General features: G+C 37.4%; 2 protein-coding genes across 4 annotated transcripts in view; one reads left to right on the top strand and one right to left on the bottom strand.

The window, feature by feature from the left end:
• Positions 1-329: 329 nt before the first annotated feature.
• Positions 330-16353, top strand: LOC103153123 (cadherin-1-like). 2 transcript variants are annotated; one of them, XM_016661705.1, is made up of 17 exons: positions 330-523; positions 1741-1849; positions 2422-2510; positions 2990-3199; positions 3396-3518; positions 3858-4013; positions 4349-4496; positions 8219-8391; positions 10600-10728; positions 10963-11148; positions 11739-11989; positions 12276-12418; positions 13353-13444; positions 13591-13723; positions 14038-14259; positions 14660-14790; positions 15240-16353. In XM_016661705.1, the coding sequence occupies exons 1-17, from the start codon at positions 476-478 to the stop codon at positions 15240-15242; spliced, it is 2346 nt and encodes a 781-aa protein (XP_016517191.1). In that variant the 5' UTR covers positions 330-475; the 3' UTR covers positions 15243-16353. The 2 variants fall into 2 exon arrangements, with proteins under 2 accessions (XP_016517191.1, XP_016517190.1); XM_016661704.1 differs by having other exon boundaries at positions 335-523; positions 10600-10719; positions 10954-11148; positions 14035-14259; positions 15240-16347.
• A 501-nt stretch (positions 16354-16854) lies between these two features.
• The window catches only part of LOC103153121 (B-cadherin-like), a 24121-nt gene continuing 17219 nt past the window's right edge, over positions 16855-23756 (bottom strand). For both annotated transcript variants that reach the window (XM_007573929.2, XM_007573930.2), the window contains exons 10-18: positions 23514-23699; positions 22452-22702; positions 21905-22047; positions 21454-21545; positions 20646-20778; positions 19472-19693; positions 18004-18131; positions 17653-17796; positions 16855-17513 (exon numbers count right to left, since the gene is read on the bottom strand). In XM_007573929.2, coding sequence (XP_007573991.1) covers positions 17301-17513; positions 17653-17796; positions 18004-18131; positions 19472-19693; positions 20646-20778; positions 21454-21545; positions 21905-22047; positions 22452-22702; positions 23514-23699 — 1512 coding nt within the window. In that variant the 3' untranslated portion in view covers positions 16855-17300. The remainder of the gene's footprint in view (positions 17514-17652; positions 17797-18003; positions 18132-19471; positions 19694-20645; positions 20779-21453; positions 21546-21904; positions 22048-22451; positions 22703-23513; positions 23700-23756) is intronic.

The raw sequence follows: 23756 nt of genomic DNA, 5'->3' as shown, positions 1-23756 counted from the left end.
TCCACATGTGAGGATTTTTAACTCGTTCAGTCAGTTGTGGTTTTGAAAGAGGATGTGAAAAAAGGAAGGTCTGAAGCTCTGTCCGATTCTGTGTTTAAGCATTCTGATTTTGCATCTTTACATTTTAAATGATACACATACTTCAGTTTTACTCGGCCTCTCACATGAAGTTTACCAGAACTCACTTGCTGCAGATGGGAAAGTTTGAAAATGGACACAAAAGAAAGCAAATGAAACCTACTTAAAGTGATGAATCTGACAAAAGAAAAAAAAGGAACTTTTGATTCTTCTTGCTTCTACTTCTCATTTGTTTTTTGTGGGTTTTTGTGTCTGCTCATCTGGTGGTTTGTGCACAGACTGCAGACATGCAAAGTAATCTTCAGGGAAATTGTTCATCTGAACAGATTCAGACGCTGACTTTTTAGTTTTTCCAAAAGATTTTGGTCATAAAGGTAAATCAGCAGAACATCCACAAATGGGGACCACTTGGTTTGTAGTTTGGTGTGTTTGGATCTTGTGTCAGGTAAGAAATCTTCCCCTCTTTACGTTCTTAACAAACTCATTAAATTTAAATAATTCTCAATTTCTAATATTTAAGCTTTTTGCTTGTTTATGTATGTGTTGTTGTAAAAGTGGCTGATAAAAAATTGCAAATATTAGGTTTAAAGGTTTAAGGCCAAAACCATACATGGTTCTAACATTTAGCTTAGACAGTATATGATCTGTTTTACTTACTACACAAACAGTTTTATTTTATTGTTTGGGGTTAACCTCATCAAGTTTCCATTAATGCTAATGAGGGAAGGTTGTTTTCATTTTCTTGTTCAGTAGTCCTGTAATCAATTAAAAATGTGATGAACTATAAGGTTTCCCCCAGAAAACTTGCTAAGCCCGGTGGTTGGGCACTAGGGCAGTCATTTGTCCTGCGGCCTGTTGGGCTTTTGAGTTAAAAAATGTTTAAAGTTGACAGGAAATTTGAAAATAATAATAATAATTATGTATTATTGAAAGACGGGAACACCAACTATAAAATCTTAAAAATGCAAACATTTTAAAAAGACAAATAAATAAGCTATATTTAGCCTGGTGGGGGCACAAGTAAAGCCTGGTGGCCCGTCAGGCTTAGAATACACTGAGATATCTATCCATTCATTTCCTGTACACCCTTGTCCCTTAGTGGGGTCGGGAGGGTTGCTAGTGCTAGTCCAGCTAACTTTCCGGGCGAGAGGCGGGGTACACCCTAGACAGGTCGCCAGTCTGTCGCAGGGCAAGACAGAGACAGACAGGACACACAACCATGCACACACACACTCACCTAAAGAGTATTTGGAGAGGCCGATTAACCTGACAGTCATGTTTTTGGATTGTGGGAGGAAGCCGGAGTACCAGAGAGAACCCACACATGCACAGGGAGAACACGCAAACTCCATGGAGAAAGACCCTGGGCCAGGAATCAAACCCAGAACCTTCTTGCTGCAAGGCAACAGCTCTACCAACTGTGCCACTGTGCAGCCCACCCTGAAATATTTGACATCTAACTTGATCATTGTACTAATATTCTGCCGTCACCAATTAAGATTTTTACAGATGAGTACATTTACGAAACTTCAATCCATTCCCCATGAAAAGGAAAATGAAATGTTTCCAACAATGTATGAAACCAAACTGTTGAGACCAACATTATGACGCCACAGATTAGAATTAATCTAATAAATAAATTCATTGTGTCTCTTCTTCTAGACCTCAACTGCTGCAGATGGGTCATCATGTGAACCTGGATTTGAGTCAGAGCTGTTTATATTGAAAGTGAGCAGAAAGAACCTGAAGCCAGGCACAAGACTGGGCAAAGGTATCAGTATTCCCTCCATTGGTGGATCTCTAAAAACCAGGGTGCCTACTGGGGTCAGCGGGGGAGCTTACTGCCTGGGAGAGAGTTTAACCCAGAGATGGTTAGTCTTTCCCTGCATCTGCTCCATCACTCCACCACTCATGTCTCTGCTTCAGCACGCCTGGCTCCATTATTAGCTCGTTAACAGAGCTCTGCAGAGCTTGACTGCATGCTAGTGAGGCAGTTTCACTATTTAATTCTAGCATGTGGGACAAGGGACACATGTAAAAGTTGCAGGACTCTGGCCCTTTAGGGCCACTGGATTAGATTAAATGCTTAGAAACGCTCTGCCTGAAAATCTGAGGTATGAAGAAAATTTACCTTCCAATGTATGTTTTAAAATGTCTTGATTCTTAAATCTCCATGGTGCTTACATTTTCACAATTCTTTTGTAGTTTATGTTTTCTAATGTCTTATTTCTATTACTTCTATTACCTTACTTTGCGTTTGTGGGCAAAACTGAGAGTTCTTTGTTTTTACTGTATCCACTGTATTTTAAATATATTAATTTATTTAAATGTATTTATTTCCAGTGGGCTTCACTGACTGCACGACCCGCACACGATTTCTTTTCAGCACTGATGACAGCCGTTTAGCTGTAGAGACTGAAGGAATATTAACTGTGAGTAACAGACTGACTGGAAACCCATATTGTTATTGGACGACATGTCACATGACTCTCACATGTGTGACACGTGACTCTCACATAATGCTGTAAAGTGACCTTGGGTTTTTTGAAAGGCGCTGCCAAATGAAATGCATTATTATTATTATTATTATTATTATTATTATTATTATTATTATTATTATTATTATTTATTTTATTTTATTTTTTTTTTTTCNTTTTTCATAAAAGAAAGTAAAATATGAATTTTAATCAAAATATCAATAATATATGATCAACATTATTACAATTTAAAATAACAACTGACAGGTGGTTAAGTTTAGCATTTTTGGAACGCTCGTCATTGTTCCTGAGAAGAAGGTTTATAAATGCAGGCTGGCTGAAACATTTTTCTTTAAACAGAATCACATGATCTCATCATTTCTGAGAGTTAAAGAGACACCAGGCTCATGACCTTTGCTCTTGTCTCCGTCCAGGTAAAGAGAGAGGTTGTCCTTCATGAGGGGAACCAGAACTTCTTGGTCCATGCCTGGGATTCACAAGGTCAGAAAATGACTCTTCCTGTCAGGCTGCTGTATCAAGATCATCACTATATGAACAACCGTCTGGATGCTGAATTTCATCATGAGGCTCACAAACTCAGCAACCAGCTTCATGATCACCTGGATTCTGATAATAATCAGCAGGTAAGTTCAGAGCAACTGTAAAGTGGACCAGAAAGGAAAGTTGTTCTTCTAGAAAGAAGTTTTAAAAAATGCATCTTACCTGTCATAAACTCATCTAATCTCCTCTTAACAGCTTTTCTTTTTTAAAAAGGTTTGATATGTAGAGATGTTGAGATGCTGATCCTCCCTGGATGTATTTAATATTTCCTGTTCTCAGATCCCCATCCTGGATTTCCCCAAATCTAATCCAGGGCTGAAGAGGAGAAAGAGAGACTGGATTATCCCTCCTATTAATATTCCTGAAAATAGCAGAGGACCTTTTCCCCGGTTTGTTGCTGAGGTAGGAGGAACTAAAATGTCCTACAATTTGTTTTTGTTTTCAAGAATTAGGGAAAATGTAACCCAATTTGTTTTATATTATATTTTATATGATAATTTAAATTGGCCTCAAACTTTCTATATTTCATGTTGTGTTTAATTCCTGCTCCAACCCTGACTTGAAGAAAAAAGATACTTGTTTTCTGACCTATTGTTTGTGGGGGGTTTTAAGCCAGAACTAGAATATAATCAATGCTTTAACTAAACCATCTCTCTCAGGCTTAAATTAATAAAGAATCAGACATTTGCAACCAATAACTGTTAAAGTTGTGTAAACTGAACCTTGGTCTGTGTTGTCCAGATTCGCTCTAATAAAGATAAAGTGAAGAAGATCCATTACAGCATCACTGGTCCTGGAGCTGATCAGCCTCCTGTTAATCTTTTCACCATGAACAGAGTCACTGGTCATCTGCATGTCACACAGGAACTAGACAGAGAGAAAGTGGACAAGTACATGGTCAGTGTTTTCTCTGTTAGTTTAAACTTGATGCTGTTCTGTGTAATTTAATCTGTTAGAACATTTCAACATGTTTTTATGGCAGCATGATTCTTGCCAACAGGTGAATCTTTCTACAATATTTCAAACATCTGAAATCAAAGATTTAATAAATAAAATTGCAATGTTTTCATGTGACTGAAGAGAGAATTTATCTGTTTTAGAGTTCTGGATTATAGTCATTCAAAGATATTGAATATAAATAAAAACACACAATCAAAAATAAATATGAACTGAAAGCAGCAACACGTAATACAAAAATGTCTTGGTGATGGAAAACTGTACCATATCTATAGCTTCAAGTCCATTCTGTGGCAGAGGGAGGCGACGGAAAAGCAGAGGAGCCGATGGATGTTATAATCAATATAATTGACCAGAATGACAACAAACCTGTTTTCAGTCTGCCTGCCTATAATGGAGAAGTTCCAGAGGTCTCACAAAAAGGTAAAGTCCCTGGCTTCAGGTCTTGAATACACGTAAATAATATCTTACAAATAAAATTGTTTTTAACACATAAAATATATTTTATAAGTTTGGTGAAATGTAATTTCTTATCACAAACATTTAGTCCAAGGATGATTTGTGAGAATTAATGGTTAAATCTTTGGCCCAACATCATTGTTATCCATGGAGCTGAAGGGTTTAGCACCAGATTATTGAACTGCTTGGAAACAAAACTTTCAGATAAACTCAGTACTTAAACAAAACTAGAACATTGATGAGTATTTCATCAAAGTTCTAATGGGCACTGTAAAGAAAATGGCATTACTAACCCCTTCAAAGGGCATTAATACCCTTGAAATTGTATTTAAGTTTAATTAAGAAACTTAAATATGGTATTACATTGGTATTATATTTATTGACATATAGAACACGTGTAAATCAGAAATCCATAAAACTGTTTATGTCCTCTCAGAGAATAAAGACTAAGAGTAATAAGGCTAAGACCAAAGAATAAGAACAAAATGCTTAATCCAACATTCAACAGATCTACCTCAGACCATCAAGACACATTTACCGATATAGATCCACACATTGCCTGAAAAGCTCAGTGAGAAAACATATTTCTGTGGTGAAAAGATCACATTTTATTTATTTATTTATTTATTTTTAGAACTTACACTTTTATTATTTTTACAGAGCAATTATACAGCCATACATCAGTAGTACATAATACAAGTGTTGACAATATGAAGTTTTCAAAAAAAAAAAATAATAATAATAATAATAATAATAAAACATCTTGCATGACATCTTACAACCTCACCATCACATCTGTAGACTCATCACCATACAACCCTAAAATAAAGATACACTTTGGGCGGGACAGCTAAACACCATATGCCAAAAGACAAACTTGCTGGACTTATTTACATCAACAGAGCTTCTGCTGGCCCCCAGCGCAGGATAAAAGTAGTTTTTTGAAGTCTTAATGAGTAGATCATTTTTTCCATTTGATATAATTCCCTTACTTTTTGAACCAATAAGTCATAGGAAGGTGGTTCCAATTGCATCCACCTGATTGTAATGCATTTCAGGGCTGCTGTAAAAAGGACATTTAACAGATGTACTTTAGCTCATCATTGCAAACCATCTAGTATTATACCAAGTAACGCAACTGATTACAGTTGCGTTACTTGGTATAATACTAGATCCATTGGTATAACTTCCGGAAAGATATGGTTTATAGCCCTGTACACCTCATCCCAAAAGTTTTGAAGTTTGGGGCATGACCAAAAAATGTGTGTAGGATTGGGGACTGCTGGGCCACAGTTTATCCAACACAAGCTTGGTATTTTAGGATCCATCTTAGCAACTATATCTGGGGTCCTGAAATATCTGCTAATAATTTTCCATTTATTTTCCCGTCACGTATTTGAGTTTGTAACTCGATGTGCCTCAGTCCAGACTCCCTCCCATGTTTCGTCAGAAATTATTTTGGCCGTCTTTGCCTCCCATCTTTGTTTTGTCCAAGTGAGTTTGTTAAGGTTCATTGACAGAAACACCCTATATAACTTTGCTATCAATTTTTTAACCCCTCTCCCTTTCTGAAAATGGATTAGGAGGTTTTCTATTGGTGTGGGATTTAGTACTCTTTCCCAGTCCCTGTGTGATGACAAAAAAGAGCGCAACTGTAAATATCTAAAGAAATCACTTTTCTGGAGATGAAAATTCCTACATAACTCTTCAAACGACATAAGGTTGTTCCTGTTGATCAATTGATGAAGAAATGTAAGCCCCTGTTCAGCCCATTTAGAAAAAATTTTGTCTAAGAAATTGGGTGTGAAGGATTTAATATGTCCAATGCTTGTTAATGTTGATAAACTTCTTGGTATCTTTAATGGTACTGAGCACTTCGCTTGCTCAATGCTCAGCCATCTTGATTGAGAATCCTGTTGGATCCATGAAATTAAAGGCTTTAACTGAGCTGCACAAAAATAGTATTTTAAAACAGGAAGATTGAGAGGATTGAGACCCTCTTCTTTGTAGTGTTTTATATTTTATGTGAGGGCGCTTGCTTTGCCATATGAATTTTGATATCATTTTATCCAATTCAACTCACGTGGACTTTGGTATGCCAACAGGTAACATCTGGAACAAATACAATAATCTGGGTAACAGATTCATACGAATGGTTTCAATGCGACCGAAGAGGGACAAAGGCAATGCTGACCACCGCTCTAGGTCCTTCTTAATTATATCCAGTGTTTTGCTGTAATTGACATGATATAAATCATTTAATGAGAGAGGAATATTGACACCTAGGTATTTGATGCCCTCCCTAGGCCACCTGATGCCACTTTGTTGTTTAATCCCCAGTGGAATATTGTTATTGACATCCATTGCCTCTGTCTTGTCAACATTTATTTTATAGCCAGAAAAATGACCATAAACAGGGATCATTTCCCTCAGACGTGGTATTGATAATGTAGGGTCAGACAGACACAGAAGTACATCATCTGCATAAATAGATATTTTATGTTCCTCTGTACCAATCAAAATCCCTTTAATTTCCTCCTTGTCCCTAATAAGCTGGGCCAATGGCTCAATGCTAATTGCAAACAGAAGGAGTGACAAAGGACACCCTTGCCTGCATCTGCGCTCCAGCTTGAAACTTGCCAAACTGAAACCATTAACTCTTACAGCCACTTGTGGGGATGAATATAATGTATGTATCCATATGACCTTGGGCCCAAATTTTAACCTCTTTAACGTTTCAATAAGGTATTTCCATGACACGCGATCAAAAGCTTTTTGGGCGTCAGATATTACAGCCGTCATAGCTTTATTTTCTTTTTGGTGAGACATAATATTTAATAACCGACAGATTATTTCCATAATGTCTCCTGACAATAAATCTGGTTTGATCTGGATGTATGAATTGGTTTATTATGACATTTAGTCGTCTCGCCAGAATACCAGTTAGAATGCGTATGTCCCCATTAAGCATCCATAATGGTCTATATGACCCACAGTCAGTGGGGTTCTTACTTTCTTTATGTAACACAGCTATTATAGCGTCAGACCAGGATGGCGCCACTGTTTTAGTTGAGTAATGACATGTCACATAACATGGTGACATGTGGGGTGGAGTAACGATGTCTATGAAACATTTATAGAATTCTTTTATGAAACCATTGGGGCCAGGACACATATTATTTTTAAGGGATAAAACAACGTTTTTAATTTCTTCTTCTTGAATGGGCTTATCTAATTGTTTAGCTACAGTATCGGATAATTCAGAAATATTTATATTTTGTAAATAGTCTGCTATTTCACATTTTTTTTAAGTCCAATTCTGCCTCAACAATGTAATCTTGTTAATTTTGTATCTCTATTATTTGCCCTAAATGGGATAAACATAAATACATTTTATTCTGGGGGCAAATAATTATCTGCATTTAACAATACCCAGTAACCCCACTGAAATGATTTATGTTCGCAGGTTACCAGTTTTGAACCAAATTTGAACTAAGTTCACAGATCCAAAGCGAACTAGTTCTCAGTCATACATGCCCAGAACCAGAGTCAAACATGGAGAAGCAGCATTCAGTTTTTAGCTCCACTAATCTCCTGTCAGCTCAGCTCAGCCTCACTGTTAAATTTCTTTTGATAAACTGATTAATCTGCTCTCATTAATCTGCTTTGTGTTTCCTCTTGATTAGGTTTTCAGGTGATTCAGGTTGTGGCCACAGATGCTGATGAACCAAATACTGACAACTCTGCCATCCAGTACCGCATTGTCAGTCAGGAGCCAGAAGAGCCCGGTCCCTCCATGTTTACCATCAACCCAAATACTGGAGTCATCAGAGTCAAGGAAGTTGGACTGGACCGAGAGGTGAGAATTCTGACAATAGTTCTGTTTGATAGAAAACAGGAACAACCTAAATTTAACTTGCCTTTAATGTCCCATTAAATCCTCATTGTCAGATTTCCTTTATTGGTGATATGTGGGTTTTGGTCACAATTCTACCTTCATACAGAGCCTGAGAATAACTTAAGATACGTTTGATCAAACTAAGATTCTATATTAAGTAGTTAAAAGCTCAGCTTAAAATGTCTTGTTAGGGATCCGAGCCTGTTGGATAACCAATGAAAGGCCAGCGGAGCAGGGAACCTTGTTGTTTTTGCTGTGTTTTTCCATGATGCTTAATATTATGTTTCTCAGCTGAAACTCATACTGCAGTCTACCCCCCCAAACTTGTTGCAACTTTTAGTAAGTATTCGGCTTCAGGACCCACACCGCTACCGAGATGCACATATTCAGGCATGTGCACCTGTAGGTGGCAGTATGGCAGAAAACACGTGTTTATGCTTATAACTCGAAAACGGCGCGTCCCATTAACAACATTGATGTGGGCAAGGTTCCCTAGAAAACCTCCAACAGACGAGTCACTGTGCAAAAGTTTTTGGTCTGGATTATTTCTCATCATAGAGCCATGAACATTGCATTAGCCAAAACCAATCTTGCCCCCTAGGATCAACTCTGAGCCAAATCAAACCTAGCACAATATATGCTAAGGAAGAAAGAAAAAAGTTATCAAACTTTTGGGATTTTTTGCCCAATTATTACATTTATAACATTTATAACAAAACATAGCTACATACATAGTTGCAAATTTCAATTGCCCATAAAACCCTAAAACCCTAAAAAGTTTTACAATTTCCTTTGTACAACTAACTACAAACACAATATTGATCATGTCTAGCTATTTTTTGTCAACGTTCACCACTAGGTGGCACTGCAAAATGGCGAAATTTGTTACTCAAAAACCACTGATCAGATTTTCGCCAAACTTTGCACCTACCAGTATGTACCAGCATACAGCCCTTAGCCTGAGCTGTATGCTGAATATGGTCATGGTTGCTCGAATTGTGGGGGAGTTATTAAAAAATAAAAAAAACATGAAAAATTATTCATCTGACCTCCAAACTTTAATTTTTTTTTTTTTCTTTAAATCACATGTTGACCCAAATGCTTTATCTGAATTGTTTTGAACATTTCATCCACTATGTGTATGGACCTATCTTAATATGCCTCACTCTGTTTTTTGAAAAGTTTGACTTCAGCACAAAAATCTGTATTTTCCACAATCCTTTGCCAATCCCAACTAAATACATCAGCATAAGTCATTCTTCAGAGTTTGGTATGAATTAGAGCTTCTTTGTTTGAATAACAGCAAATCAAACTTTCACACTCATATTTTCACTCATAATGTTTAATGTTGTTTTTTTTTCCATTTATACTTCAACAGAACAGCATATGTCGCATGACTTTGTGTTTTTGTGTTTGTTGTGATGTAAAGCACTTTGAAATGCCTTGCTGCTGAAATGTGCTATGCAAATAGCACATTTTGTTATTTGATGTGATTTTCAGATTTTTAGCTCAAACTAGACATTTTAGGGTAATTTTCAATATTTCTATATGTGAAAACCAATCACAAGCAGTCCTATATAGGACTTCTGATCTGACCACATTGTGTAGTCAGTCATCCTATTTGACCACACGATGGTGCTAAACCAACCTTATCTGGGTCAACAACAGTGTAGAATCCCAGTCAGGGTGCCAGGTCCCAGTATTTATACCAACTTCTATCAACTTTAAATGGCTTAATCCACATCTACTTTATTCAGGCTGACCAGCACTCATTCACAGTGACTCATTTCATTTCATGTCCTTGTGAGATCAATAAAGTAATTTTGAATTTGGTTTCATTGACAACATGAATGGAATCGGAATCGGAAAGCTACAGGTTTGAATCTAGGTATGAATTCATATTAAATTCCATATCAAGTGATATCTACATGTGGGGGACCTGCTGGGTTGGGTAAGGAACCTATAATGACTGCTTGTAGTTCTAGTTATATTCTGGATTTTTCTCAGACTTCCTACATTTTAAACACCACAAAAAGTTCTGGAAAAACTTGTTGTGTTGTTCAAATTTTGCACTGAAGTTAACAATGTGAGCCATCTGTAGACAGGCTGAACCTGAGTGATGCTGTAGCTGTTGATTCATATGATTAAAGTTCATGTTTGTTAAAACAGAAAGTCCCTCAGTACACACTGGAAGTACAGGCAGCTGACATGAAGGGAGAAGGTTTGACTGGATTTACCAAAGTAATTATCAAAGTGACGGACCTCAACGATCACGCTCCAGTCTTCACAGGGCCCTTTGTAAGTATAACACATGACTATTAATTTGTTGTTCATTTTGTCGCTTTGTAATTACTTTTAAATATTATATTCAAATCTGTTTATCACAGTTGATTTGTGCAGCAGATTATCAGTAAAGCAGTAAATCACTCTGAATTCTTTTAGTGAGTCATTAAAGTACAAAACATATGATATAAAATGATAGATGATCATAAAATGACCATGTATGTATCTCTTCCACATCTTCTGTCTCAGTATACGGCCACAGTTGAAGAGAATAAGGTAGATGCTCTAGTTGTTAAGATGGTGGTGACAGATGGTGATGAGCCTCATACTGCTGCCTGGAATGCAAAATTCAAAATCATTGATGGAAATAAAGAAAATCTATTTAGCATGAAAACAGGAACAAACAAACAAGAAGGAATCATCACTACTGCTAAGGTAGGAGGACCAACAGAATCTTACTGCTAGAATATGTTTGTTTAACTTGTATCTAGGCCTGTCACAATATATAATAATCAGTTAATCACATTATAAATTAAAACGAGTTCAATAATTTTCATTTGCATAATTTATCGTTTTTCTCTTTCTACCAAAACCTGGATGATAAGAGTCTTCAATCTGGTGTTTTGGTCTTTACTGGCCCTTTTTTTTTGAAGGACAATTTTGTTTACACAGACTTCATAAGTCATTTTATTAGATTTTTTTTTCTGTTGTTTATTTTGGACATTAAAATGTCTTTCAGTTCCAGTGATCAATGTTCATTAACATTTAAAGTTTATTCATCTTTGAGAATGTGTTCTTGCATTATTATTATATTGCTTGAAAATTGTGTCAAAGCAACAATATTATCTTTTATTGCAATAACTTCTGGGACAATTTATCGTCCAGTAACATTTGTTATCGTGGCAGGCCTAACTGTATCATTTATTATATTTGTTGGTGGTTAAATGTAATTAAATTAATTCATCAGCCTGAGTTTTTAATGTCTGATCAGTTGATCTGTGATGATCTTTCTTCCACTAATCCAGGGTCTGGACTTTGAGAGAACCAGTAAGCACACTCTGGTGGTTTCAGTGGTGAACGAGGCTCCTTTTGCTCCTTCTGTCTCGTTGGTCACTTCCACTGCTACAGTGGTGGTGACTGTGGAGGATGTCAATGAACCTCTGATGTTTGATCCAAAAGAGAAGCATGTTTCCAAAAGTGAGGGTCTTGATCTGAACGGCACTGTGGTGTGGTACACAGCTTCTGATCCAGACACTGGATGCAAACAGAAAGTCATGTAAGCCACTTAAAGAAAAAGTAACTTAAAGAAAATGAAATTTCACATTTTTACACAGCTATTTTAATCAAATTATATTCCAGATCTGTCTGTTTAAAGAATACTCAGAAACTGGGTGGGTCTTACTTCATGAAAGTTGTTTAATGCACAAATGCAACTGCAAATCAGAACTTTGTAAATCTAAAATATGTGGATCTCTTGTCCCAACATGCATCTCACTGTCCCACATAATAAAGCTGGAACCGATGCTTGAACATGTTTTTATGGTTTGTCTTTATTGTTGCAGGTATAAAATACTCAATGACCCAGCTGGCTGGCTTGACATTGATAAGGACAGTGGTGTGATAACAGTGAGAAACCAAATGGACAGAGAATCTATCTTTGTCAAGGAGGATAAATACACAGCCCTGATTGGTGCATATGATGATGGTAGGTGTGAGAGTTAACTGTCTTGTTTTGCAGCTGTAGGAGAGAAACTTAAACATGAATGTGAAACGAAAATGTTGGTTGACCCAAGGGACAACTTGGAAAAACTGAAGTTCTCATTCTTTGTTCTGAAGAAACCTCCTCTATCCAGCTTTAGAAGAGCATTTAACTGGAATGCTAGCGATAGCATTTGAGGTTTTCTTAATCTGAAAGTAGTCTTTCATTAGTTTATTACCTCCTGTAAAGTATTATAATTGACTTTTTGTGTTAAAGGTATTTGAGGGGATACCATGCATATGATGACTTCCAGGCACATAGTGCCATTATATAACACATAACTATGATATGTACAGAGTTTTTATAACAGCTAAAGGTTACAAAGATAACTTGAAAGAAATTTGACTTTGCAATCTGTTTCTTTAAAAAGCTCCTGTTCTTTCCGACACTCTGCTTTCAGCACTTCATCACAACAATGCTACTCCATTATGCCATTTACAACTGTTCTTAGGAGCGTTGGTCTGATGAGCTCAGTGGACGTACAGCAGCACCAGGTGTTTGCTAATTGCTGCTGCTGCTAGTCTGGGGGAGCGGAGTGGGAGAAGTAAAACGTCTGTGTTTTGCATGAACCAGTGTTTAGGCACCTATAAATGCCATGGGAGATTAAATGATTCCTCAAACATACATGAATATCAAAGCAACCCTACATGTATGTTTGGATGAGGGAATCGCATTATAACATTAGCTGAAGCTCAAAATTTATTTATTTTTTTTTACATTATACTTCCCTTTTAATTGTACTTTATAGAGCTCTTTAAACTTACTCTGACAACTTATGATTTCCTCAACTCTTGAAAAGTTTAGACGTTTTCCTCAGCAGATTGCTAAAGACATACCCAGAACGGCTCCTGCTACTGCTGTATGTCTATCATCTCACCAGATCAGATCCAGGCTACAGCAACTGGAACTCTGGTTATTCATCTTCAGGATGTCAACGACAACCCCCCTACTATTGAGGAACGCAAATTCACAGTATGTCGTCTTTTGTACAATTAAAATTGTTTTACATATAAACTTTAAAACAGAATTTCATATACTTGATACAAAATTGCTAACTTTTGAAATAAAAAATGATTCAGTATTAAAGTGGACGTTTCAAATTTAGTTTATTTCTACAGGTATGCAGCAAGATACCAGTTCCTCAGCTGCTGACTGTGACAGACAGAGATGGACCAGGCTTTACTTCTCCATACAATGTCAGCCTACTTGGCTCTGTGAAAGCTAACTGGACTGCTAGAATGATCAGCACCAGTATGTATACCAGCTATACCCAACTGATTATAGTCTTGAGCTAGGGTTAGCTCATTCAAACACATTCTTTGATGTGCTTGAATGCAAAAAATGAATGTGTTCATTCTTTGAGCACATCAAGTTGCCAATGAATGAAACTGTTGCCAATGAGTCAAACACAGACAAAGCGAATCTAAGAGGAAGGAATTGGCAAATAGAAACTGACCACTAACATAATCTAAACTGCAAAAGATGATCTAAGCATTTTCCTGGTGTGAATATATCCAAAAAATTTAAAACTGGTGGAATTCCTGATCATTCTTCTTATTTAGCAGGAACAGGAATTATCCTGACTTTAAACAGTGAGCTGGAGATTGGAGATTATACTGTGACCATGAGCATTGCAGACAACCAGGGTCTGTCTCAGGTCAGCACAGTCACAGCCAGAGTGTGTGACTGCACTGGAGAAGACGTGAGCTGTCGGGACAAAGATGTTGGTGGCTCCAACCCGCCAGTCATCCTGGGAATATTGAAGGCCATCGTGGTGCTGCTGATCAGTGAGTTTGAAATGTGATTGTGTTGCTATATGAATATAAAGCCTTCTTCAAATTAAAGACACAGCTTTTAATTTAAGAGACCAAGAATGAGTTTGAACTGTGAGAATCTGCAAACTTTGTTGTATTGCACTAATATAAACATACTGGACATTATAAATACTTAGATCGGAATGTAGATCGACCGGTAAATCAAGAGCTTGGTTTTTTGGCTCAGCTCTCTCTTCACCACGACGGACCGGTATTGCGCCCGTTTCACTGCAGACGCTGCGCCAATCCGTCTGTTGACCTCCCGCTCTCTTCTTCCCTCATTCGTGAACAAGATCCCGAGATACTTCCAGCTTCATGGAATTTTGTTGGGCTTTAACAGTTTGGTGATTAAAGTCGTCTGCTCTTTATTTAGTGCTGGGGCTGCCATTGTTTCTCTTTGTGAGACGAAGGAGAGCAGAGGAGAAACCTGTTGAACTCAAAGATCTCAACATGGCAGACGACATGTTTGAGGAGGAGGAGAGGAATAACAGAGAGGACATTCAGGTGAACATATGATACAGATTGATTCTGCTCATACGGTCAGCAAAAACATCTTCTAGACAATATGAATCATAAACAAAGTGTCTTACTGAAGCTGAACTGTTAATGGGAAAAAGTTTATGTGCCCAGGAGACTCTTCTAAACGACATAAGACAATGGATGAAAAAAATATATATATAAATATTTTTTCTATCTTGTTTAGTTCTTCAGCTGATTTAGCTGTGATCATCCAGTGAGGTTATATTGTATGTGAAGTAAAAACACATCAATGCTATTGTTCTCCTTTCACAAACTTTTTAAAGACAATCAGCATTATTCTTTGTGAAAACTAAACAAAAAATAATGTCCATCAATTCTGTTATAGATAACCTGTTCCATGTTATGCTAACTTTTTCCTTCTTTTCTTCCTGACTGCTCCTGCCTGAAACATCCTGCTGGTGTTTGACTGTAAGTGAGGCGGTTCTGACCCACAAGACCCGGAATACGAATATCTGGCTGATGGGGTCCAACTTTCAGAAACTGCCTGATAATAATGGAGAACAGGATGAAAACGTATTGTACATGTTTGGTACATTTAAAGAAAATTGCTGCATGCGTTTTAAATGTGTGTGTAGTAACATGTTGAACATTTTGTGGTTATTTTGTAATGAACCGTTTTAGTTTAATTTCATTCATTGTAATGACATCTTGTTGAGAGATCAAGGAAGATGTTTTCGATTGTTCACTATTTGGGCAGTTAGCTTTCTGCAAGCTTTTTAAAGGTGAAACTTTTAACTTTTGTTATATTTTTCCCCAATACATAGACTTTGTTTTCTACATTGCTGGTGCTACTAAGCAAACACTGAACAACAAAAATGTTGTGCAATCTTTGGTGTTTGGGAGTTTTAAAGTAATCTTCAAAATTCACCATCATGTTTCTACTGTCTGGACATAACATTTTTGGAGAGGCTTGTCTGTAAATATAAAAGGGAATCTCAGAGATTCTGTGGAGGGAGCAAAAAATTAGGGTGATGGTAAGGAGGCAATTCAGCATTGAAGACTTGGAGCTCATTATGATAAATCAGCAAAACATTCAAAAAAGATGCTAAGCCTCTATAACAAAGGGTTCATTATTTTAATGCCAATTAAAACATTTCTGTTATATATTTAAAATTTCTTCTACAGCTCAGACTCCCTTCCTTTGACACTAAGATCAGCTGACCCAGTGGCTTCCTGTATAGACCAGATATTTTTTTAAATTTGTTTTCTGTTTAATTTTGCCTTGTTGATTTTTTTTCTTTGTTGAAACACTTTGTGTTAATGTTTCAAGGCACTATGTAAATAAAGTTTTAAGCAGGAACTTTAAACAGATATTAATTTTCATTAGACGCATATTTTTCCATTACTTTTTCATTGGTCTGATTCATTGGTCATATTTTAATCTAAAATGTCGTCTCTGCATCAGTTGTAAGCAGAAAATCATTAACAAAATGCAGGTTTGAAAGTGTCTTTGGAATTAATCTGCAGAATGTGTTTTACTTATTTGTTACTAAAATAAATGGACTAACAAAAATATAATGTGTTGAACATGACTGCATGCATAACTAAGTATGTATTACATTTATTATAGTCATTATGTAGGGGCTGCACAGTGGTGCAGTTGGTAGAGCTGTTGCCTTGCAACAAGAAGGCTCTGGGTTCAATTCCCAGCCTGGGGTCTTTCTGCATGGAGTTTGCATGTTCTCCCTGTGGATGCATGGGTTCTTTCCAGGTACCCCAGCTTCCAAACACATGACTGTCAGGTTAATTGGTTTCTCTAAAATTCTCCCTAGCTGTAAGTGTGTGTGTGCATGGTTGTGTGTCCTGTCTGTCTCTGTGTTGTCCTGCAACAGACTGGTGACCTGTCCAGGGTGTACCCCACCTCTCGCCTGGAACATTAGCTGGAGATAGGCAGCAGCGACCCTCCCAACCCCACTAGGAACAAGGGTGTATGGAAAATGGATGGATGGATAGTCATTATGCATTAAAAAGAGCAAAATCACTCTCTTAAGCATAGAGACCATCACAGGGCCAGTGAATAAAGACATATTTAGTTAAAGAATTTAATATTAAAAATAATTTGTCAAATGTTGTCTTCAAATACTACAGACATCTTTTTTTGTACAAAAATATGAATCTCATCAATTCTTGTTAATGGCACAATGGCTGTTGAACTTTGCATGGTACTGAAAAATAAACACTGATGGAAAGATTAATAATAAAAAAAAAAAACAAGATGCAAAGTACTTACTATATTGGTTACATTCTCCACAAATCATACCAGCAAAACTGAGCTTTCAAGTGCATATGTATAATAGAGAATAGAATCATAAATGAAGAACTAAAACTAATGTAAGGCTTTAACCTGAAGACCCTGATGAAGAACAGCTTACAGAGAAAAAATAGGACTGAATACACACATCACACAGATATAGATTTCACAAAGTATCACAGTTAGACTGCATGCAGCAATTTTTCTCACAGTGTGGGAACATTTACATCATGTCATCATCTCCTCCTCCGTACATGTCGGCCAGCTTCTTGAAGCGAGGGCCAAATTCTTTGAGGGAATCGTAGCCCTGGTCTCCGTCGCTCGAGGAGTACAGAGACGAGAGTTTTTCTGCCTCAGAATCGCCTCCTTCCAAATCAAACACCAGCAGGGAGTCGTAGGGGGGGGCAGTCAGGTCTGTATCTGCCACCTTCAGGTTCTGAATTATGAAAGACAAAAGTTAAGAAATCTGTTATTGTGTTGACTGTGAATTAGAAAAAATAAACAAAACAGTTGTTTAAAACTAGATAGAACACAATGACAAACATCTGCTCTCATTTCGAAAGGGTTTCACTCACATGGTCAATAAACTCGGCGATATCATCTGTGTCGGTTGGCCGAGGTCTGTACCGGGGACCACTTTCAAGTGGAGGAGCCATGACGACCCTGGACATGTCAGACTTGTTGGTCAGAGCAAAGTGGAGAACACTCTCACTATAATTCTGACAGAGAGAGGGAGAATTATATTGTTAGAAACATATTGGGTTATTGTCCAATCTGCAATCATCCTCTGATCCATTTGAATTAAGAAGAAATATGCCAATCAAAGGTTCTGTTTTTCAATTACTACTATGTAGGAATCACAATTTTGTATTTTAAACAAATGTAACAACATGATGTTTAAGCTGTGTAGACATGTGACTGTTTACCTGCTGAATGCTCTCTCCACCTCCCTCTTCATTAGAAAGAACAAGCTCATCCCTTTCATCATCATCACTTTTTTCATCTATCACTCCAGTTTTTCCTTTCTTCTTCAAAAACACACCCAAGGCAATCACTAAAAACAAGAGCACAAATTGTAAATTTGCCAGATCCTCAAGCCCCACATACAGGGGTGAAAGTAGGTGGGTACAGTAGGGTACTGTGTACCCCTAAAAGATTTAGTGGGGGCACAAGAGAGGGGAGCGGCTGTTTGCTGTAAAGAATCATTGGGTCCTCTGTGCAGCTGAGTTCTCCCACTAATCAGCCGTGATTGATTAGTTTTTCAAGAACAATCTAAAACACGACTTAATCAGTTAATAAATAGCTTTTTTTTCCCATTTCATATTGTTTCTGAACTGTTCGTGCTTTGCTAGAACAGAGGAGCAATAACACGTGGATCGTGGAAGGTTTTGAGTCGATCTCAGCATTAGGTGACAAACTGAACGCCGCCAGGACGATGAGACCATCACGTCCTCCTCTGACTCATCAAAACGTTCGTAACTTTATTAAATGACAACATTAAAAAAATCTACAAAACATGTTCAAATTAATGACCCAACAACAATAATAATCTCAGTGATTATTGTTTCTACAAGGTGTTGCGCAATTCTGCGCGTTTCACTTCCATTACCAAAATAACTAGCAGAGCAGGAGTTTAAAATGAACTAATCAACCACCGCTGTGTTCATGAAAGCACTTATTAATAATCGCAAAATAAATATCAAGCCTGAAAAGTTAATATTGTAGCGGACTGAATGTTATGTTTTTAAAGTAATCTCTGCTGGGTTTGCGGAGCGCAGTCGGTTCCCACTGAGCAACCGACTGCGGTGTGTCACCAGGTTAACTGTGTGGGAAAGGCAACAGCTTTATGATACTATGCAAACTTAGTTTGGTTTATGTTCAAGACTATAACCATGTAACCATTAGGAATAGTACGGTTACACTCAATAATTTCCCAATGAGTCTTGTTTGAAAATAATGACCTTTAAGTACGTATGAAACATACTTTTTTATTAAAGCCACGTTTTTGTTTAAAAAAAATGTTTTTGTTGGTTATTAGCAGAAACTCATCATGATTAAGAGAAATAAATGTGCTAAGACATCAGTCTTTGTCTAATGTGTGTCACTTGGTGATGGAGTTACTGAAATGAACTGACTTATTCAAATATTCAAATTTATTGAATGAGTCAGCATTTTAACAACAAATATAAATAATATCTGTTTTATCCAGTACCTGTGATTGTAATTTGCAGAACTGAAACATATTTTCCTGCTTTCTGTTTGTTGTTTGCTTTTTGTTCAGCATCACTGAGTTTGGTTGGTTATTTTCAGGTCCCAATGTGGATTGTTATTTTGTGTTTCATGATTAAAGAGAATATTTCTCTATCTGTCCGCAAATGAACATTTAAAACTCACCAGTTCCCACCAGCACCAATAAAAGAACTCCCGCAATGACCCAAGGATTGGCGCCAGCAGCTCTTGATTCTGCTTTCTTGCAGATTGGTGTTCCAGTGCAGTCACACACTTTAGCTGTGACAGTGCTGACCTGTGACAGACCCAGGACGTCCTGAACATTCATGGCCACCTTGTAGTTTCCTTCTTCAATATTAGACTTTAATTTTATGATAATGCCTGTGCCTGTAAGCAAAAAACAGAAATAATTTTCCCATCAATTGATGTTTTTCCAAGTTCTCATCTTCATTTTAATGAAAATCAATCAAATTTTATTTGTATAGCACATTTCAGCAGCAAGGCATTTCAAAGTGCTTTACATAATTAAAATAAAAACAGCATGTGAGAAAGAGAAAGAGATTTTAAAAACATAATTAAAACGTAAACAGTGAGAAAGAGAAATAAAAAGCGTTTTTTGATGTTCTCAAAAAAACACCAGTTGCAGTTTAGAGGGGCACTAGAAAACAAATCAGCAAATTTAACTTAAATTACATTGTACATTAGCTCCTTTGCCAGTGAGACAAACTTGTTATTTTGTAGGTTTGTAGGAACTAAAGAGCAGAGGAAAGCAAAAACAGTGAGTCAGAAGGGACCCATCTGTTTTAGCTGAAAAAACTCAAATTAAAAATTAAAACATGTTTTAGCATATCTAAGAAAACATGAAGTTAAGTGGACTGATCCTGATCCTCCTGATCAGCTGGGACTCATTAGGCTGCTCCGAGTTGACCATATTTTTCATCTGGCTCTCATTTATTTGACACTTTGTGTGATTTATTAATGGACAAAAGCAGATCCATCAAAACCTCTGCGTCCCCTAACACAGTGTTTCCCAACCCTGGCCCTCAAGACCCTGAATGTTTTAGATGTTTCTCCGCCTGATTCAGCTGATTGCAGTTCAGCAGAAACCTGTGAATTGAGATCACCCTGTCTGAAGCAAGAAAACACCTAAAACCTGCAGGGCGGTGAGCCTGGAGGACCAAACCTTCAGTGGTTCACAGAACAGATCAATTGGTCTCTATGGGATATCTTTGCAGGTGACAGACGATTTGTGAAAGAGGAACTCTTTTCAATTTCTTGGGATCATTTCCTGCTCTTAGGAACAGGTTTGTAATCATTTTAGTATAAAAGGTAAACATACCAGTCTCGTTCATCTTAGCAGTCCAGTTGGCCTTTGAAGCATCCCGTAGGTTGACATTGTATGGAAAAGTAAAACCTGTTCCATCTCTATCTGTTACATTCAGCACCACAGGAATTGGTTTCTTGTTACACATCTGTGGGGAAAAAAATGGATTTGAAACACTGGTGAATAGTTTACAGCACACTTGTAAGTGGGCGTGTCCCGATAGCAGTTTTTACTGCTTCAGTTTAAGTACCACTATCCGGTAGCAGATTGTAAGAACCACTACCGAGTAGTTAATAAGTTTGTACTTTATACATCACAAAAAAATGTTTAAAAACACAAACCAATCAAAACTATAGCATGATACAGTAAATAATAAATAATAAAAATGATAAATAACAAAATAGAATTTATTTTAGCATCTGCCATTTTTATCTTCAAATATCTTAAAGTACGGACATTTTCACCCCCTCCTCCCACCTAATTTATCTTTTCTTATTATTTTTTTCTTCAGCAGATAACTTGTTGGTGTGTTACCATCACCACCTGGTGTGGAGTTTGTTCTAACCCAGCTCAAGAGGAAACACCCAGAACAAAAGTGGTATTGGTCCGGAGTACCTTTACTTGTTTTTAATCGTATGAGTACATGATGCTGGTATTGGTGTTGGGACACCATTACTTGTAAATAATTGATACTTTTTTAGATTCAAATTTCAGTAGAGATTAGAAAAAACATCATATTTAAGTACTTTAAGGATAAACAAAGATTTCCATTTGATTTTATCTGCCTGAAAAATATGCAGCAACGAATGTTCTGCTGACATACCTCAAATACGCGATCAACAATGCTGGGGGGGTTGTCATTGACATCTTCAAGCTTGATAATCAAAGTTCCGGTTCCTGTAGCTGGGCTCTGATCTGGTGAGATGACAGACATGGGTCAGGAAATCGTGAGTAATCCACACGGATGGCTTCAACAATCCACTGAGACTCTTGTGACAAGGTTAGGAAATCTAAAACTGCAATACTTGTAGTATCTCCCACTAAGCAAGTATTACCTTGCTTAGTGGGAGAGAAGTCCCACTAAGCAAGCTAAAGGAGAAGGTTTCCTAAGGCTACAGAAGTGAAGGACCCTTAACTTCTGAGGTCTTATTTGATTTCAGCTCACAGCCAACCACATCAATGAAGCTATTCTATTAGGTTTGACTTCACATTTGATTCCAAAATGTCCTCTTGTGTAGCTGCTGCTGTACAAATCAATTAACCCTCACACCTACCATCATCATATGCACCAATCAGGGCTGTGTATTTATCCTCCGTGACAAGTTGAGATTCTCTGTCCATTTGGCTTTTCACTGTGATTATTCCGGTTTCCTTGTCGACATTGAGCCATTTAGCTGGGTCCTTGATTACCTTATACCTGCACATGAAGGACGATAAAAAAATTGCATGACCCCAACCTCATAATGTGGAGCAAAGTAGCACATGTTGAAATGAGAGACAACGTGACAAATTAGATAAGACTCTGCTGGTTTCTGCAGACCAATCACTTACTTACTAATATGTAATTCAGATTCAACTGAATCTGATGGTTCTGCATTATGATTACTGTTACATTGGATTGGACAGAATATGACTGAATTTGTTAATTTGGAGCTGATGTTTATTCATATAATTAACAACAAATATTAACTGTAATAAGGTTTTCAAGATTGATGTTTGTTAAGTTGTTGCTGGGAAAAGAGATCTGATAAACCCTAAAATAAAAAGTTTAGCAAATTTCCCTTCAAACAGATGTTATGTAAAGTTTAAAAGGTTTCTTACATGACTTTCTGTTTGCGTCCAGTGTCTGGATCAGAAGCCGTGTACTGCACCACAGTGCTGTTCACAGCAAGGGCCTCACTTTTGGAAACATGCTTCTCTTCTATTTCAAAAATGGGAGGTTCATTGACATCCTTCACAGTCACCACCACTGTAGCAGTGAAAATTCCCAACGAAACAGAAGGAGCAAAAGGAGCTTCATTCTCCACTGTGACCAGCAGAGTGTGCTTACTGGCTTTCTCAAAGTCCAGACCCTGGATTAGTAGAAGAAAGATCATCACAGATTAACTGATCAGACATTAGTGCTAAAGCTTTGACACAGATATAGTACAATCCATAGCAGAATGACAACACACTGTATTAAATGTAGCAACGAGTTACCCCTTATAAAATACAATAAAGGCTCCTACATACTTCATCCAAGTGGTAAAATCGGCTCTCATTGACGTCGATGTGCGACGAAAATGTCCTTTTGTTCTCAGAGAGCCATCTGCATGCCGAACTCGACACCAGGCCCTGGTTGAATTATTTCAACAGAGCTCTGTGCAAAGTGTTGTCTGATTGGTCAGAAGTTTGTTGCTGTATTTTATGCTGAAATGCACTCAGGCAGCAGTATTGATATTTTTTCTACAACTAGTTGGCTTCCACTATCCTGTTTTTGTTTCTGGAGGAGACATAAATACTTTTGAACAATGTTTACCGGACGTGATGAGCAATTATGTATAATTGTAGAATTCTTCACTAAATATCTATTATAACAATAGGACTGTCTAATGTCTAAAAATTCCTGGATGGAAATTGTAATGTCATTGTTCACAGAGGAGTTTGTCTGCAGAAATATGTGGCGCACTCTCTGAGACTGTTTTGCAAAAGCAAAAAGAGAATTCAGGGAGGGAGGAGACTCCCAGTGGGTCGGGGCGTGACGTATACTGAAGCATGAGGACATCCTCCAAAAGGTCTGTGCCACTGTGTGAGAGCTGTGAGGTGAAACCATGTGACTGAGTGTCGACTGTTTGATTTTGGATGAAGTATGTGGGAGCCTTAAGATTCTGCTGGTCCTCTTACCTTAGCAGTAGTGATGATTCCTTCTTGTTTGTTTGTTCCTGTTTTCACAGTAAATAGATTTCCTGGATCTCCATTAATGATGCTGAACTTTGCATTCCAGGCAGGAGTATGAGGCTCATCACCGTCTGTCACCTCCATCTTAACAACTACATCATCTACCTTATTCTCTTCAACTGTGGCTGTATGCTGAGAGGAGACAGAAGACATTTTTAAGGTTGATCACCACAACAAATTCCAAATTAT

The sequence above is a fragment of the Poecilia formosa genome, unplaced genomic scaffold (genome assembly GCF_000485575.1).
Source record: "Poecilia formosa unplaced genomic scaffold, Poecilia_formosa-5.1.2 Scaffold340, whole genome shotgun sequence".
Lineage (NCBI taxonomy): Eukaryota > Metazoa > Chordata > Actinopteri > Cyprinodontiformes > Poeciliidae > Poecilia > Poecilia formosa.
Note: the sequence above shows the minus strand (reverse complement) of the source record. Positions and strands in the feature narration are given on the sequence as shown.